The sequence below is a fragment of the Neofelis nebulosa genome, chromosome 14 (assembly GCF_028018385.1).
Source record: "Neofelis nebulosa isolate mNeoNeb1 chromosome 14, mNeoNeb1.pri, whole genome shotgun sequence".
Classification (NCBI taxonomy): Eukaryota; Metazoa; Chordata; class Mammalia; order Carnivora; family Felidae; genus Neofelis; species Neofelis nebulosa.
The window spans coordinates 59,989,676-60,007,048 of NC_080795.1; the positions used below are offsets into that span (position 1 = coordinate 59,989,676).

A 17,373-nucleotide genomic window follows, 5' to 3' on the forward strand; every position below is an offset into this window, starting at 1 on the left:
TCCAACATTTTTCTGCATGGCATCCACTACGATTTTTTGCAACAGAAATGGATATTAGAGGGGCGCCTGGGTGGCGCAGTCGGTTAAGCCTCCGACTTCAGCCAGGTCACGATCTCGCGGTCCGTGAGTTCGAGCCCCGCGTCAGGCTCTGGGCTGATGGCTCGGAGCCTGGAGCCTGTTTCTGATTCTGTGTCTCCCTCTCTCTCTGCCCCTCCCCCGTTCATGCTCTGTCTCTCTCTGTCCCAAAAATAAATAAAAAAAAAAAAAAAAAAAAAAAAAAAAAAAAAAAAAGAAATGGATATTAGAGTGTCATCAGAGGTTATAAACCGTAAATTTCAGTGATGAGGGGATCTGCACTAACCTTTAGATTATCTAACTATTAGAAGTGAAAGGTAAGAAGAAACAAGAGATCTGTTGTCTGAGACGACAGAATTTTTCCTGTTTTTCCAACGCAACGGAGTAAATGATTAAAATTAGCTTAACGATAACCAACAAAGAACTGTTAATTGCATTCATATTGTACAGAAGGGTCATGGATAAAAATGGAACTTGAAAGAAATTCTACAAGAAAAATAAAGGCATTATATTTGTACTTTAATATATTTCATTTTTACTACAGTAAACCTGAAATGTATCATTCAAAAGACAAAATTAATAACAAAAGCATTTAACATAAATGAAGTTCTTTATTATTCTTTTGTTAATTTGTTTTGATAAATGCTAAGGAGTTTATTAAAATGCCATGAACGGTTTCTCAACCATGTTTTAACAACTAATTGCACATTTCAGGCCTAATCTCACAGATGCTGTCTATAGTTTTCAACCTGCCAAGGGGCTTATGGCTGTTATGAATAAAGAAAAGTCCAGTTTCTTGGAAGATAAAAAGTCCTTAATTCAAATGGACGATTTTTATTTTTAAAGGTGGTCTCAAACTAGATAAAAGTTGGGAGGTATTTTAAGCTACAGAGAGAAGAATAATACAAACTAACTCCTTAGTAACGACCATTTTAGAACTCTTTACCAATTGAATTTTATATACATGAATCTAAAGAGGCTTCTGTTGTTCAGGTGTCTGAAAGAAATATTAAGCCTCGATTTTCTGCAGTAAATTTTAACTTTCAGGATAACTTCTAGATTAAACATTTGATTCCTGTATCTTCATAAGGTATTGATAAAGAAATAATATGAAAGTACCAACTGATTTATTCCATGATCAATTCCCCACTGCATATGAATAAATGATATTCTAATTCTATTCTCAAATTCAGTTACAAAAGGAAAAATGAAAAGTAGTGAATTTCAAGTATTAGGCAGACTTCCTCAACAAACTCAAACCTGTCTAGCATTTTATATATGTATGAAGACAGTGACCAGACACTGATTCTAAGCTCAGTCCTTTATGTAAGTAGCTGTATGATTATGGAAATTCACTTAACTTAATCCTTCATTTTCTCCTTTGTAAAATAAGATCCTTCTGTAAAATGGATAGGAGCTCACATCCCTCCTATTACTCAAAATAAAATATGATCCTGTGATCACTCTGAATACTACCTGAATTAAACAAAAACAAAGAAACAAAATCTGAACTTGAGTCGTAGATTTTAGAGGGACCATTCAAGGGAAGTTCAGTCATTAAGAAGTGTTTCACTAGCCAGCTTTACTTTTCCTCAACAAAAAAAGTGTTAAAAGACTCTCAAGCCTAAATCCACATTTGCATGTGTACATGGGAAAGCAGAACACTGAACATTCTCGCACATATGAAGAAATATGCCCATGAGCATAGGAGATGAGGAACAGGTCTCAGAGTATAAGCACAGAACTAAAAGAATTCTCACACAGGCTACGCAGTTCACTCTACATCTGACCCCAGATAGGTGATTAAATGTATTCTTCTGTTCATTTTCCTTTGTATATGGCTTTATTGATGTAACCTAAAGAAACAAAATGCATATATTATTGGGCTCAGAAAATGTGCTTATATTTTTACATGATCATGTTTTGTCAAAATAAAAGTTGACCAATTATTTCTACCAAGGTATTTACCCAAATAAACCCCATTTTCTCCTACATTAGGAAAAGAAGAAATGATCTATGGAATTTTTCTCTTCCTTGCCAGTACCAAGGCTTTGAATTAAATCCAAAAACACCATCCCAGTTCCTCCAATATATTACAAATGGTAATTTTTAAAATTATTTTTTCTAAATAACACATTAAACATGACTTAAAATCATCACATTAGCCTAATTCCACAACATGGTCTTGATTACACTGCACCAAAAGTTTTGGCAAAAGTTCACCTGCTATCACAGGAACCAAAGAAAGAGGTGGTTGGTTGAAATGTCTACATTTCTACCAGCAGAGACACCAAAATACTAGGAAATACACTCCACTGCAAGTGGAAATAACGCGCTCTCTGCGAGTAGATTCCACTTTGAGAGAAGAGAGTGGGCGATGTGTTAGGGATACTATCTATTTCTTTGGGGCCCGATGCATTCGTTCCAAACGAAAATATTTTAAAATCGTTTTTAAGATGCATGTGCAGAGCTCTTGTTTCTTTATAGTAGCAGCCTTATTTGTTTTCCACACAACCATAATTTAAGGATGCCAATCATTTTAAGCAAACAGCTTGCAAAAAATAAAATAAAATAAAATAAAATACAGGCAAACCAGAGAAAATCTTCTTTGTACTAAAACATCTTTTGCACTAAAATAAGTCAGGTTAAAGTCTCCACTATTTATACAAAGTTAATTTTAGCCCTGTGCATTGACAGTATTTGATATTTTCATATTCATTTTGGAGAATTCCACAACACTATCTTAAATTAATTTCAAAGCCGGTTAAAATACTTTTTTCTTTTTCCTTCCAACAAATTTTTAGACACAAACTGCCTAAGACGCAAATGAGAAAAAAAAACTAAATGTCATGTTATTTTACAGCATTCATAATATTTGCAATTAACCCCAAAGAATAAATATATGATTTTTAAATATCACTCTTTTTTCAAGTAAAAATGAAAAGTGTGCAAATGACAGGAGACAGAATTTCTCCGTAGTGATTCTTTAGCAATGACCACAACATCTCATCACAGAAAGGTGTGGCGGGGGAGCTGAAATCACTGTTCTCTCAATTTCTGATGCGCCAAAACGAGTTTCTGAAAAGAACACAGAAGGAAAAAAAAAGTATGCAAAATAAAGGCAAGATTAATTTGCACTTAATGAGAAATAATGAGGGTTCTGTAATAAAGAAAAAAACCTAAAAAGATGAAGTTTTTCCTCTCCTTTCTGGAAAGCTTAAAAAAAAAAACTAAACTAAATATTTCAAAATCAATGGACTTCAAGCGATCCAAGAGAATTTGGAAAACAGTTCTCTAAAAACCAATCCAGAACACAGGATGTCAATTTGGAAATAATGGAAGCGTATTTCGCTTTAAAATTCAAAAACTTTTCAAAGACAAAAATTCAAGTTAACATCCCAGTGATTAACTCAGGGACTGCTTAGCCAAGAACAACTTTCGGCACTTAAAACATAAAACTGTCAGTTTCCTCTGCTTGGAGACAAAACATACAAAAAGCAAACATTCACTGCTATATTTTCCTAGACATGAAAGACAGAACTAACTTTTATAAAAGGTAATCACTCTAAATATTTCTACCTATTATTATATTTATGCCATAGCTCCTAAAAATCAGTTACACCATCCAAACCTCAGAACCATCATTAGTAGATGGCTACTATTCTAGTGCACTGCTCCCTAAATCTTGATGGAAACACAATCATCTACTGAACTTCACTAGAGCTCAATGCACAAATACGTTAGGCAGTCTGTGCTCAATGTCGCTGAATGTAAGCTTCCATAAACAAGCAAAACTCTTTACTAAAAATCTCGAAGGTCTGACAACACGATACTTGGCATTGTATTTCTTGCAAATCTAAAGCATACTGATGGTGAGGATGATTGAAGTACCCCCTTCCCTGAACCAGGACACATGCATTTCAAATATTATCTGTGATCAAATGGTCAAATTCATATTTGTCAACTTGGAGTACACAGTTTGGTGGAGGCACTAACACTGTCTTCATCTATTTGCCAGAAATGTGTCACAGTTGGTGCTTACAGTCATTTCAAAACTATACCACAACTTTATTCTTTTCAATGCATTTCCTCATAGAAATGGAATGGCAAGGGCCTGTTCAATAGCAGACAGCAAAATAATATTATTATTTCATAGTACCCAAGTTTCTCTTCTTAACGTCTCCCCAATATACATATTATAAAGAAATGTAGGTAAAAAACCCTAGAGCTGGCATATTTTTCCACTAAAAGTAAAAATCTCTATTCCCCCTTAAGTTGAAATATTAGATCCCAAAGAAGGAAAAAAAAATGGTAACACACAGCAGAATAATCCAGAGGAAGCATGCTTGGTCTCAGCATAACTTTCTTTAGCATCCTGAAATGAACGACATCATGCTGCCCGTGCTCTCTACTTACTCCTCTGAAAGCCATCCAGAGGATTTTCAAAAAGGAAAAATTCTAGTAGTGCTTTCAAATGCCAAATTAACTTCCAGTCCTGAAGGAAAACAGCACAGTAGTGCACCAGAAACTAGGGAATGCTTTATGTCATGCAAAGCCGGAACTGATGAGTGTGACCCCAATGGGGTTTATCTAAAATTCCCAAGTGCCACAGGCAGAGGTCAAAGTCTCCTATGACAAAAATATATAAATAAATAAAGTCACATATTGCAATAGTTCCTTACTTATGTTAAATGGATTGTATAGTATCTAAATCTCTCTTCTGTTCAGATATAGATATATGCCTATATATATCCATATATATCTTTTTAGATAGAAACTAAACATGACACAAACAAAAAGAAGGAAAACCTACTTACACTCATATCTACCCCCCTATTTTTCCATTTCTATTCATTATTGGTCTCATCTTTAAATGTTTATTATTGCCAATGATATATTGAATTATTCAGGGAGTGTGAAGAGCATGGAAGCACATGCTTAAACATTAACAATGATGTACTGAACTCTTCTGAAGTAAAAATACATAAGTACACACAAATATGTGTAACACTAAAGAGTTAAACGTCTGACCAAGTGAACACGCAAGCACATATATTTGTACATAAAATGTGTGCATGATGATTTTTACTGTCAGCCTAAAATCTTACAAGTGATGGTTTTCTTACTTAAAGTTTATCAGAAGACAAAAAGTAAAATGTAAATAATTAGGACACTCTTTCAAGAACATAAATTGCCTTAAGAACGGGACATTTAAAAGTAGGATAAACAGTTATGGGATAGAGAGTTAAATAAACAGTTCACAGAAATTGAGGTCTAGATGACAGTGAGTTTCTTATAGTAATTTACCACATCTTACGTTCAATGGATGTAATACAAATTTGTTGTAAATGCAAAGGAGAAACAACTCTTAGGATCTGTTTATAAGTTACAGAATATAAGGCTTCATATTACTCCTTATTTGGATGCAATTGCTTACACTGGCCACTTGTACTCAATTATTCTCTAAAACTTACCTAAGTTTGCAGAACAGAGGTGAAAAATTTGCAATCTTTAAATAGAGTATACTTCCAATAATAAGTTAAAGATGATACTAAATATAATCACTTGTGTTTTTCCAATTCATAATTAAGTCGATTTATTAACATAAAAATTCGGCTTCCAGATACAGTAAATACCGATTTTAAAGGACCTCAGAGGTACACCCACTAAGTGTTGATAAAGAATTATTAATAATTCAACAATTAGGCTAACATGGACTGAGAAAAATTAGTAACATGAGCCTTGATTAAATATATATATATATACATAAATGGATTGTACAGTATCTAAATCTCTCTTCTGTTCATATATATACACATATACACATATATATATGTGTATATATATGTGTATATATGTATATATATATATATATATATATATGTAAAACCAGTCTTAGTTCATCAGTTGAATGGTATTTTTAAAAATTAAAGTGAGATTCCCTTTCAAAAAAATTTAATGGCGTCATAAAGTAAAGTTGAAACAAAACCCAAAATCTCTTTCAGGAACTTTTATATGTTCTCAACTACTTAATAGTATTGAGAGAATAACTGGCTGATGTAACTACGTCTACATTTTTCAGAGCTAAAGATGATGCCTGGTTAATGACATCACAGAGAAGTCACAAGTAGAAGTTGGTTTTTAATTTGTTTTGCCAATCGTGCTCTCATTTCAGAACCAAAATTATAATTAAATTAACCTTCAAAAAGGTGTTGGGATGCATCAAGTAATTAAAATGGATATTACAAAGGCTAAAATCATGTAAATAAATATGTGATACGTTAAAATTCCATTCAGTGCCTGTAAGGCAAAACATTCTATACGAATGAGAAAACAGATATGTGTATGTACATGTATGCACTAAGTTCACATGAAGGCACAGATTCACAGGCTGCATTTGGGCACAGCTCAGAGAAAAATAAAGCTAAAGCTAGATTAGTAATGCCTGACCCCTTTGCACATGAGGTGTATCACAAAATAGAGAAAATAGATTCCACAAACTAACTTCTGCCCTATATATTTACACTATTTATAGATGTCTCTGATCGCAGACATAACATATACTTCTATAAGGAAAAATTGCAAGAGTGTTTCACATGAATTCACTGAAAGCCATGTCGTAGAATCTAATCAAGAAGCACATGTTATATTAGGAGTATCTGTTGACGAAAGTTTCACAAATTCTATCCAAATTCTACAAGTAAAAAAGCTCTGAGGCTTTGAAATATTTTTCATATATTTTTTCTACAGCTAAAATATATTTAGTGTCAAAACAGCAGTTGTAGTGTATCTATCATCCCATACTGGGTTTATTCTTGGTTATTATAATACTCAATTTAATAATATAATATTAATGTTTTCTAAAGCTTGGAACATACACATTAGGTACTGTGAATACATTTATTATTCTTCATAATACTATACTACTTACTATCACAAATACTAAGTAACAGATAAAGCAATTATAAATGCAAATAGAAGAACCACGCTCCCTTTAAATAAAGGAAAAAAGAAACAGAATACGAACTATGGACACTTGTATATTTCCTTCTAACACTATCTACTATAGGAGACTTAAATAGCTGACAATGAGTCACTGTTTATTCAAATGTTAAATAAACTGAATATATGTTAGCTTCTGACTTAGAAGTTTTTGGAACATTTTCCAGAGCCTATTTTGACTGTGTCAATTACCTAGATACCAAAGTTGTATTGTGTTGCTTGACGAAATAGGACATACAGCAACCCTCAAAACCAGTATTGCAAGCCTGGCAAATAGCATCACATTTGGGTGATGCACAGAATCATCACCCTAGGGAAAAAAAGCATTGGGTCACAGTACGGAGTCTTTACATTTTCCATATTATTTCTACATAACGTTTTGGGACAGAAGTATAAACTATAAAGTGCCATCCCATAAAAAGATGTATTCAGAAACAGCACTGTCACTTAACTGCTCCTCTCAGCAGAAATGGGACTTCTAAAAAATTTTTCTTCAAAAGCATTTCTTAACAATGCACCGAAAGGTGGCATTTTGATTTATAGCTTTTCGTCATTTTTTAAATTTCCTAGTAAATTCAGAGTAGATAGAAGTATGCTAATGATGGCTTCATTACGGTTAGACTCCATACCCATCTCAAACTTCTAGACTTTATGAAGTAGATCATGTAACTCCTTAAAAGATTCATGTTAAAAGGGCAGAGTTAATGGTTTCACATTATTAGAATCTACCATCAAGGTGTATCCATGTATTATCAGTCCATGTACATTCATACATAAAACACACCCATAACAGCATGCACATACCAGCAATAATTTGAACACAGTGTAGTTATCATGGATACTTCAAGCACTTGCAGACCTTTACAATGCTAGGCTTCCTCTCACATTAGAGGTATCCTATTAATAAGTACCAAAAAAAATTACATAAAGCAAAATATGTTACCTTAGTTCAAACAATAGTGTAGTTCATTGTACAACAGAAAGTGTCATCCTTAACCGCTCAGGAACCAGATAGTGGTGGATTCTTGGGAGCAGAAGTGGTGCGGAATGGTTTGAGGCAAAACTGAAACATATTGTTTAAGTAAACCTTAAGGGGAGGGGATCATATGCGCAATTGATGGATTTTTTTTTCTATCATCTCCCACAAAGCCTCTCCAACCCCTCCCCACCACTGAACAGTAAACAAACTGCTGATATCAAAGCACTGCTGCTCCAAACACCACCCTCCGCCTTTTTTCCTTCTTGCTACACTTTATTACTGTTCACTCAGTTTTGAAGCAATAAACCAACATTCATTAAATAAAAATGCAATCACAGAGAAACCAGTAACTTTAAATTTCTGTTTGAAAACTCGATGAAACATAAAGTAAGACTTACTCTGAGACACTCTCACCATGCTGATGTGAACAACTCCTAGCTTCAGTTCCTAAGGTCTTCCCTGACAAATCCGTAAGTAAAGAAGTAGTTACCAGAGAAACAGTGCCCCTGATGTGGACTAAAGTCTTAGCTCTCACAAGAAAAACTGAGAAAGACATAAGTCAGGTTAAGTCAAAACTGTCAAATGTCTACGCGGAGAGCACTTCAACTTCCCTGAATATGAGGAATGCTTTTTGTAAGTGTAAAAAACATAAGAGACAGTTTAAGGTATCTCCGTGATACCTAAGTTCAATATGTATTATTTTTAAAATGTGCTCTGTGTAACAACAACAACAACTCTCAACTACAAAAACTCTTAAAACAAATTTGGGGTTAAAAGCCAAGTCTAAGACAAGTACCCATAAGATTTAAACCTTACGAACGATTCACACCAGAAATGTCGATACTCCGTTCTGCCCCACCAAATGGGGTGGAGGGCCCCACTTCTGGATGGAGTGTCTTTCCCCAAGGAAGGAAAAACTGGCACAAATCTTTTTGCCCTCTGAAAAGATTTTCCTACTTGCCAGCTTCTGAAGTTGCCCTGATGCCAATCAACATCACCAAGATGTCCCTTAACTGGAGAAAGTTCTATTTGCCTGTGTAAGATCAGGAAGAGAGTAAAGGACTAATTTAAAAAAAAAAAAAAAAAAAAAAAAAGGAAACTAAAAACACTGTGTGATAAATAGGGTTAAAATATTATCATCTAAAATTGTGAGAATAAAAGAACCACCGGTAGAAACAAACTGAACCTTAAAATTAACGCTTTCAATCTAAAAATATATTTTTGTAAAGTTTCATCTATTTTCCTTCCTCCGCACATAAAAATGATTAATGTCACAATTAAACTTCCACATTTCAGGCTCTTGCTAACAGGTGTAGCATTCTTTATATAAACACATCCATTGACCTGTCGCCATTGATAATCTTAATTAATTCATCTCATTTGAAACAAAAACAAATTTTTTTTCCAAATAAGAAAGAAATAACGCAACACAAATACCCACTCTCCCCAAAACCCAAAAACTGTTTAAGTTACGGTAACCTGAAATGCACCAGCCATCACAGAGAGCAATTGGAGAAATCCAGCAGTGCTCAGCAGGAAAGATTTTTAATAACAGATTGAAAAACAAGAATAAAAATAACTACATCAACAGAGCCTTTCTTCCTCAGGCCACAAGCCCGTTCTTACTTGAACTTTTTTTTTTTTTAAAAAATGGCATTTTGGCCACTAAAACCAATCCAGAACATTATTAAAAGTTAAAAGCTACCAATTACTTCTGTCTGTTCTTTTAAAGCAAAGTTTGGCATTACGTCAGTTGGTTTAAAGAAAACAAGAAAGAGAGAAAGAGTAGGAGAGAAAGTTTCCTGCTTGTATAAACTAAACCACCAGGGAAGGTGTCTAGCCACTTGTAAAGTATTTACTGCAGGTTTTTAAAGAGCTAGAAACGTTTTAAAAATTAAAAGTTTTCTTTCTTATTTTTAACGAAACATGCTTAGGAACAAAAGGCGTACCCTTAGTGTCTTCTTGGGGGTCTTTTGATATTATTTGTATTTTAATTACAGCTTTGAATCAGAAAACGATTCCCAATGATGCTTCACATTCGAAGTGCATAGCTAATTGCATCTTTGCTTTTGCTACTTGGATTTGTGCTCTTGGAAAAAACAAAAAACAAAAAAAGGGGGGTGGGGGGGAGTGACAAAAAGTAGACATTTTGCTACTGTAACAGCTACTCCAGCTACCGCGACAAGTCATGCTTCTTCCTGAACTCTTAACAATTCAAATAATTTTCATCCATAGGTCCTTCCCCAAATTCAGCAAAGAGGTCTCTTTAAGCCCAAAGATCTATTTCTAAACTAAATCTGGTTCTACGTTACTATACCCACCAGAGAACCAAACGAAAGACCAGTGAGTTTGGTTCCCAGGCATCTGAAACGCACAGTAACACAATACTAGAGCTGACCATAGGAGCAGCATTAAAGACATTATTAGTAAAGGTCATATATAATTAATCAAATATCCTATACAAATAAACAAATAGCCTTCGACCCACTGACACTTGAGGAGAAAATTTTAAAAGTGGTTATTCCCTCTGCAACACTGTTTGCTACTGAACGGTAGTATAAAACAACAGTTGGCATTTTAGCATATTTACTTTAATCCACTGGTTAAAGCTTGTAGGAGATAAATAATTTTGATGATTATTAAAAAAACTCTGCTTAATTTTTTTCAAGGGGAATCACTGCAAAGAGCATTAGCCTTCTGTACACATGACAATTACAAGGAACTTCAGAGAATTAGATGAGATTCCTACTTGGCAAGGGCTAGAAGTTTCTTCACATTTCACCTAAGGGGAACTGTGCAATTCCATAAATTGTAAACCTATTATAGTAAGAAAGAATTCATTACTTTCTGTATGATGATATCAAAAGACATAGTTATCATATAAAGTAAAACCAAGTCTAGATATGCTGTCATTAATTTCCCCAAATTTCATTAAATAATAAATAAAGTAGATAAATGAGTAAACAAGACTCAGAATTAGTTATCAATGGCATTAGTAGTTATAACCAGCAAAACGGGGAGAGAAAGAAACCTGTTACCTGAAAGCTTGACCAAGGATGAACAACAGACAGCAAGTCCATAAGACCTGCCTGTTTTTATCAAATTGATTGTAACTTGTAAGCTATTTGGGACAGAACTGTCTCAGTTTATAGTTTTCTGTGCCTGCCAAAAACAGATGCAGACTACCACACTAGCTGTCCTGCGGAAACTAAATTAAGCAAAGGCAAATACCAAGTGGAAAGTTGTCAGTCTGTTGAATGAATGGCTTCATTTTACACACCAGAGAATATCTTAATAAGAATATGTTTTAATGTGCACCAGTCACTTTATTTTAAGTGCATTGCCTATTTCAAAAATACTAATTTTCCCTTTAAATCAATTGTAAACACCTGCCCATAACATTCTTAAAGTCTATTTTTGTTTTCTACACAATAGCATAATGTTATTACATTATTATTTGCTACCAAAAGGGGTAGTGAAAGAAAAATATTTTTCTAGATTATATGCATTATTAAAAAACATTTAAAGTCCAGTTATCAATATTTGTACAGATTTCAAAATCAAAAAAAATTCTAGCTCAAAAACAATTTGCCACAAGTCTTTCTAAAAATTTCAGTAATGTTTATTTACTTCCACAAAGAAGGTAAGAAAACAGTTTATTAAAACTTAACACCCTTTGGCATGTCTTTATAGGAATGTGCAGATTATTAACTGCAAACTGTGTTCTTCCTTTCTTTCTGTCTGTCTCTATACACACACACACACACACACACACACACACACACACACGCACACACGCACACACTCACCAAATAATACCAGTAATAGAAACATCATTGAAATACTAAGATCTTAAAAGCAGCTTTTCCACAGATGCATTCATTTCCCTGTTTTGAAGTTTCTCCTTATGAATGAAGATTCCCTTATGTGTATTACAGGAGGACCTATACTCTGGAAATCAGAGTAAACTCAGGAGGAGTATGTGACTTAAAAGAAAAGTAAAAATAATACTGAAAACGTCGAAGAGGCATGTGTAACTCACTCACGATTAGCACACGATTATGGATTCTAACCTCTTTTCAAGTAAAAATTTTATTAAATCATTTAGAATATTAATCATCAGAATGCTGAGCTCTAAAATCAACTCAGACCTCACAACTACTATGACATTCTTCTCTTTACTTTTAATGTTACCTTTCACAGACAAAGGACAACATCTAAATAGCAGCAGACCCTTACAGTGTGGAGAATTCAAAGGAGTGACAAACTTTTTTGTAAGGAACTTGCGATGTTCCACCATTTATTTGGAGAGTGTCAGACTCGGTTGTTATGTGTGGGAAAAGTATTCTATACACAATATATCCTAACATATAATAGATATATTGGGAAGCTGTAAACATCAACTCACTCATGGTAAACAATACTCGGCCAACAGTGTATCAATGAAGCTGCGGAATGCCTCACATTTAGAGAAATCAAGTCATAATGGGGCATTAAAACTTTATCCTCCCCCGTCAGGAGTTTTATTTTCAGGTTGTTCATATTAAAAAATAATCATCAAACTTTAGCACGTTTGTGGCCCAGTATATTTAACTCAATCTAGAGATGTTTTCATCCAGGGGTATAGCTTTAAAAGGAAGTTATGAAATCTGAGGAGAGATAAGCTCTAAGAACAATATGTTTGACTTGTTAAGATTAAGCATGTCATTAATAAACTTTCACTTAAAGGTAAAAAAAAAAAAAAATCTTCCAAACGTTGGTATCATTTCCAGACTGTCCTGTCAGCATCACAACTTACAGGAAACGCTTCATCTTCCCATACAAACCCTGTATTTATTCACAGCCCTGGCATACTTGGGGAAAGCAAAAAAAAAAAAAAAGCCCACACCATTTTAGAGCTACTTTGCTTTTTTACATTAAGCGGTGGAATATCTGAGAAAGCGTTCTAAGCAAATGAGCAGCATGTAAGAAACTTCACAGCAGTGAGCTCAGAAACTTTCATTCTCATTTTGTCCACGTCAAGAACTGGCCGCCCGCATTACTTTCCTTTGCTGCCCCTTGCATTTTTAACTCTGGCAGCCTTTTCTAAATGATCAACTTTTCCTAAAACCAGCAGGAAAGTAACATGATGCCAGCAAGATCCATAGGTTTTAACTTAAGAGCTGGTGGGCTTTGAAGTAGTGGTTAGAAGGTTTCTATTTTATTTTTGCTTTGAACAATCATATTTTAGCCAACAACCAGGCCTAGAATTATCATTTCTTTGTAATTTTGTCTCCGGCCCTATCTGTATGTTCTCTTTGTACTTATTTTTCCTCTTGGACCCTTCCCTCTTCACCTGGTGCATTTACAAAAGTTCAATGAATCTACAAAAGTTCAATGAATCGGCCCAACTTCTCTGCGATTTAACTTCTCCGCTAAGCTTCTCACTTCACTTACCTCATTTAAAACTCTAGCCGTGATTTTCCAAAATAGAATAAGGATGAACATTCTATCATAATTTTGATTCATCAATTAAGATCCATCGCTCTTACTCAAAAACTTTCATAGTATCAACTCTGAGGCCTAAAAAGATATGAGGAAGTAAAGCAGGACCTAAAATTTAATCAGCCCAAGATTCCCTCTGAAACCCACCAGTCCTACTCGCCTTCTAACTTAAATTGCTTTAGAGTCTTCGGGCCATAAAACAGTTACTGACCTCCCTGGGGAAAGGGGGAAACACCACCATCTCACACAGGTACTAACAAAAAAGCTTTCCCAGCCACAAAAACAGCTTTGCACTTCAAACAGCTCCCACCTCCGCCTCACCCTCAAATTATTCATGGGGTCCTATAATCCTGGAGTTATTTGAAGGGACAGCGGTGTTTGCCTTGGCCTTTCAAAGATGCGTTTCTCTGGAACCCAAACAGGAACTAGACAGAAGGCGAAGCGCCCGTCCCCTGGATGTCCCACCGCTGTCAGGCACTTAATCACCGTCCAGTGTCCGCTGACCCGCGACACATGGCGCATCATCCGCACCGCAGAGGAAGTCTGCCCCTTCCTCAGCCCCTACGGAAACGCCTGGTCTGAAAGGCCCTGCCACATGGCACCGACAGGGCACAGACCCCTCAGCCGAGCTTCCCTGAGCCGCGCAGAGGCGGGTGCACCAGGGGATGCGACACCCTCCTTCTCCAGCCCAGCTGGGCCTTTAAGGCAAAAAGTTTGAAGCCTGGCTTTGCAAACTCTTCAAAGCCAACGCCAGTCCGGTGCTGTTTTCCCACTTTGGGGACCCCACGAAGGCCCCTCTCTGAGACCCTCCCGACCCTCCCAAGTTCGCCCAACTTACTACTCTGCATGCTGGTGCCTAGTCTGCTCCCAGCTTGTCAGGAGCCCCAGAAAACTTGCAGCAGCGGCGGCGGCGGCGGCGGCGGCGGCGGCGGCCCCTCGGGTCCAACCACCTCCAGCTCCTCCGCTGCGCCCGGTAGGAGAGAATTAAAATCAGCCAGAAAGAGACAGCGAGGGGGAGTGGGACTGCGAGGGGGGAGGGGGCACCGGCCTGAAACTTCTTTTTTTGGCAAATGGGGATTTGTTTTTCCTCCTCCCTGGCGGCTGAACTTGACCCTCCTGACTCCAAGGGCTACTGCAGTTTGAAGTCGCTCGTTTCTAAGACTCAGTTGTCTCAGACCCACCAAAAGGAGAAGAGCAAGGGGGGGAAAGAGAGCAGAAGAGAAGAAAGAAAGAAAGAAATCACACGCGCAAAAAGGAAGAAAGAAAATGCATGTGAAACCCGAGAAGCCTGCGCTTGGCTTTCTGCACACTCTCCCTCTGCTTTTTTTTTTTTTTTTTTTTTTTTTTTTTCAAAGAAAGTCACTTTTAATTCCCAGGGCTCCCCGCTCGCGATCGCCCACATTTTGCGCACACACGCGCGGACGCAGCACTCGCGTCGCGGCGCCCCGGGCCCGGCCGAGGGGCGCCCGCGCCCCCCGCCGCCCCCCGCCGCCCCGCGGCCCGCCCGGGCCCCTCCTTACCTGTTGATTAATCGTCAAGAACACCCTCGGCAGCCCGAAAGATGGTGGCGCGGCGGCCAGAGCCATGAACCGTCTTCTGTTGTTTGCAGAGTTGATCTTGGATTATTGGGGGGGAGGGGGGGGAGAAAAAGGTCTTTCCTGCCTCCCCCCCTTTCCCTTCCCTCCCCCCCTTTATAAAAAAAAAAGAGAGAGAGAGAAAGAGGGAGAGAGAGAAAGAGAAAGGAAATAGAGCAAGGATGTGCCCGGTGCCGGGTGGGAGAGGGGAGGGGGTGTTGTTTTTTGTTTAAAAAAAAAAAAAAATAGGAAGGCGAGAGAGCGATCGAGAGGGCGCGGGGTCTGGAGAAACGAGCAGCACCAAAAAGAGGACGCTTGAGATTGCAGTGAGATCGGGTCTTTATCAGAAATGTTATCGCTTGTCAGGACCTCAGTCTCCGCGCATTACGTCAGTTTCAAGACACCAACACTATTAATATCAAAGGAGCCTTCGCGGAGGAAAGCGCCACCCCAGACCGAGCTCCCTTAAAGAGACAGCGCGCGTCCCCGCGCCGCCGCCGCCGCCGCCGCCGCCCCGCCCGGCTCCGAGCACCCGCCGCCGCCGCCGCCCGCCGGGACCGGCCCCGGCCGCGGCGAGCCGGCTGCGCGAGAACTTCGCCCGAGTCGGAGCGCCGCAAATGAGAGCTGCGCGGTGCCGGGACCCGGCTACCTTCCCGCCCCGCCTCTCCCCCCTCCTCCTCCCCCACCCCCATGTGTGAACGTGCGGGCTGGAAACCGAGGAAAAAACCGAAAGCTTTAGGAATAATGTGATAAAGACGAGGACCTACCTGGGGGGGGGGGGGGGGGGGACAGGTGGGGGCCAGTGCGTGGCGGCCAAACCGATGGTACCAGAACACCCGGAGATGCTATCATGAACAATCAAAAGAACTCTAAAAGTGCTTTTACCTTTTCGGATGTTACTTTCCCTTCTCCCTCCCAATTAAACGACGCAGAATTGTGTGTGTGTGTGTGTGTGTGTGTGTGTGTGTGTGTGTGTGTGTTCGCGGCCCTTCCCCCGCCCCTTTTCTAGGACTGGAAGAAGTCTTAGGACACCTAGTCGGTGGTCAGTGTTTCCCATGCATTTGATGGCGAGAGGGCTGAGGAGAACAACTTGAACTCTATCCTGAGTTGGAGAAGTGCGGACTGAGGTTGCTATGGTTTTCTGAGCTGGGGAGAGGCTAGCAAGCTCAATGGGTGCTTAAAGGGGGTACTACAAAATAGATAAAATGGGAACATTATTCAAATGCTGCAAGATTAATACCTGCTGATCTTTGGGAGTTTAGTAGCAGATAAGGAACTCTGAATTAAAGCATGACATTCTTTTTACTACTTCACATCTCCAAATACTCTCATTGTTAAGTGAAATTCCCTCCACACGAAGTTACTGAATTGAGCGGGTTTTTTTTTTTTCCTTCTTTTTCCTTTTTTAACTTCTAAAGATCAACAATGCATAAAAGAGTACCATGACAGGATTCAAAGTATAGTAGGTGTTAAAAACTAAGTAAACATTTCTTGGGCGTTTGGACTTCATTTTCTTCAGTTGGGTGACTTTAAGTGGCATGTTTTTCCTCTAGTGAAAGTCAGTTTAAGCTAATTTTGTGCTAAAAGAAGAAGCATCCTTCCTTCTCCAAACTACAAAATGATTAAAATTAGAACTTTAGAGGTACAATCATGAATCTGTGAAATGAAGATGAAGTAATTTCCTCCAAAATATTTTCCCCTAAATGATTCTTGCATCTTTTAAAAGATGAAAATATATTTTAGAAACATCAGAAGTGAAAAAGCCAATCATAAAAAAAAATTAAACACTTAAGCATGTGCTTTTAGAAACTTCTTTTTCTGTAGTCTTCATTTCTACTTAATATACCTACTCAGGCAAATATGTGATTCCTTTTTGTAGCACTTTTCTTCCAGAAAAAAATTCGGTAGTGTGTCCCATACACTCTCTATGAGTACAAAAGCAATAATTCTTTTGCAATAGAAAAACTAGTCAGGTAAAAGAGTAGTCAAAATACAATTTCACAATGAGGCAAACTATATATTCCCTCAAGGAGTAAGAAGACAATGAGCCTCAGATGCGGAGTTATTCATATGTTATCATCAATTTAAATTAATTTGGGAACAGAGTTAGATTTATGTATAGTCCTGCTTCCAGGGAAAATTAATATCAAAATCTTGAGTAAATCTCATAGTCAGCTACTAATGACCACCTGCATATTTCCACACTAGAGTCATTTAATACTGTCCACCACCAATTTCCACTGTAAAAAATATTCATAT

General features: G+C 37.6%; 1 protein-coding gene across 6 annotated transcripts in view; it reads right to left on the bottom strand.

Annotated features, from left to right (window-relative positions):
• Positions 1–15,589, bottom strand: part of TRPS1 (transcriptional repressor GATA binding 1) — a 259,341-nt gene extending 243,752 nt beyond the window's left edge. For 3 of the 6 annotated variants that reach the window (XM_058698879.1, XM_058698877.1, XM_058698874.1), the window contains exon 1: positions 15,061–15,589. Coding sequence is in view for 1 of the 6 variants with exons in the window: in XM_058698878.1 (XP_058554861.1) it covers positions 14,379–14,388 (10 nt within the window). In the remaining 5 variants the exon portion in view is untranslated. Of the gene's footprint in view, positions 1–8,020; positions 8,229–14,378; positions 14,879–15,060 lie in introns of those variants that run through there. The other 3 variants (XM_058698878.1, XM_058698875.1, XM_058698880.1) reach the window with 2 other exon arrangements.
• Between the last annotated feature and the right edge of the window lie 1,784 nt (positions 15,590–17,373).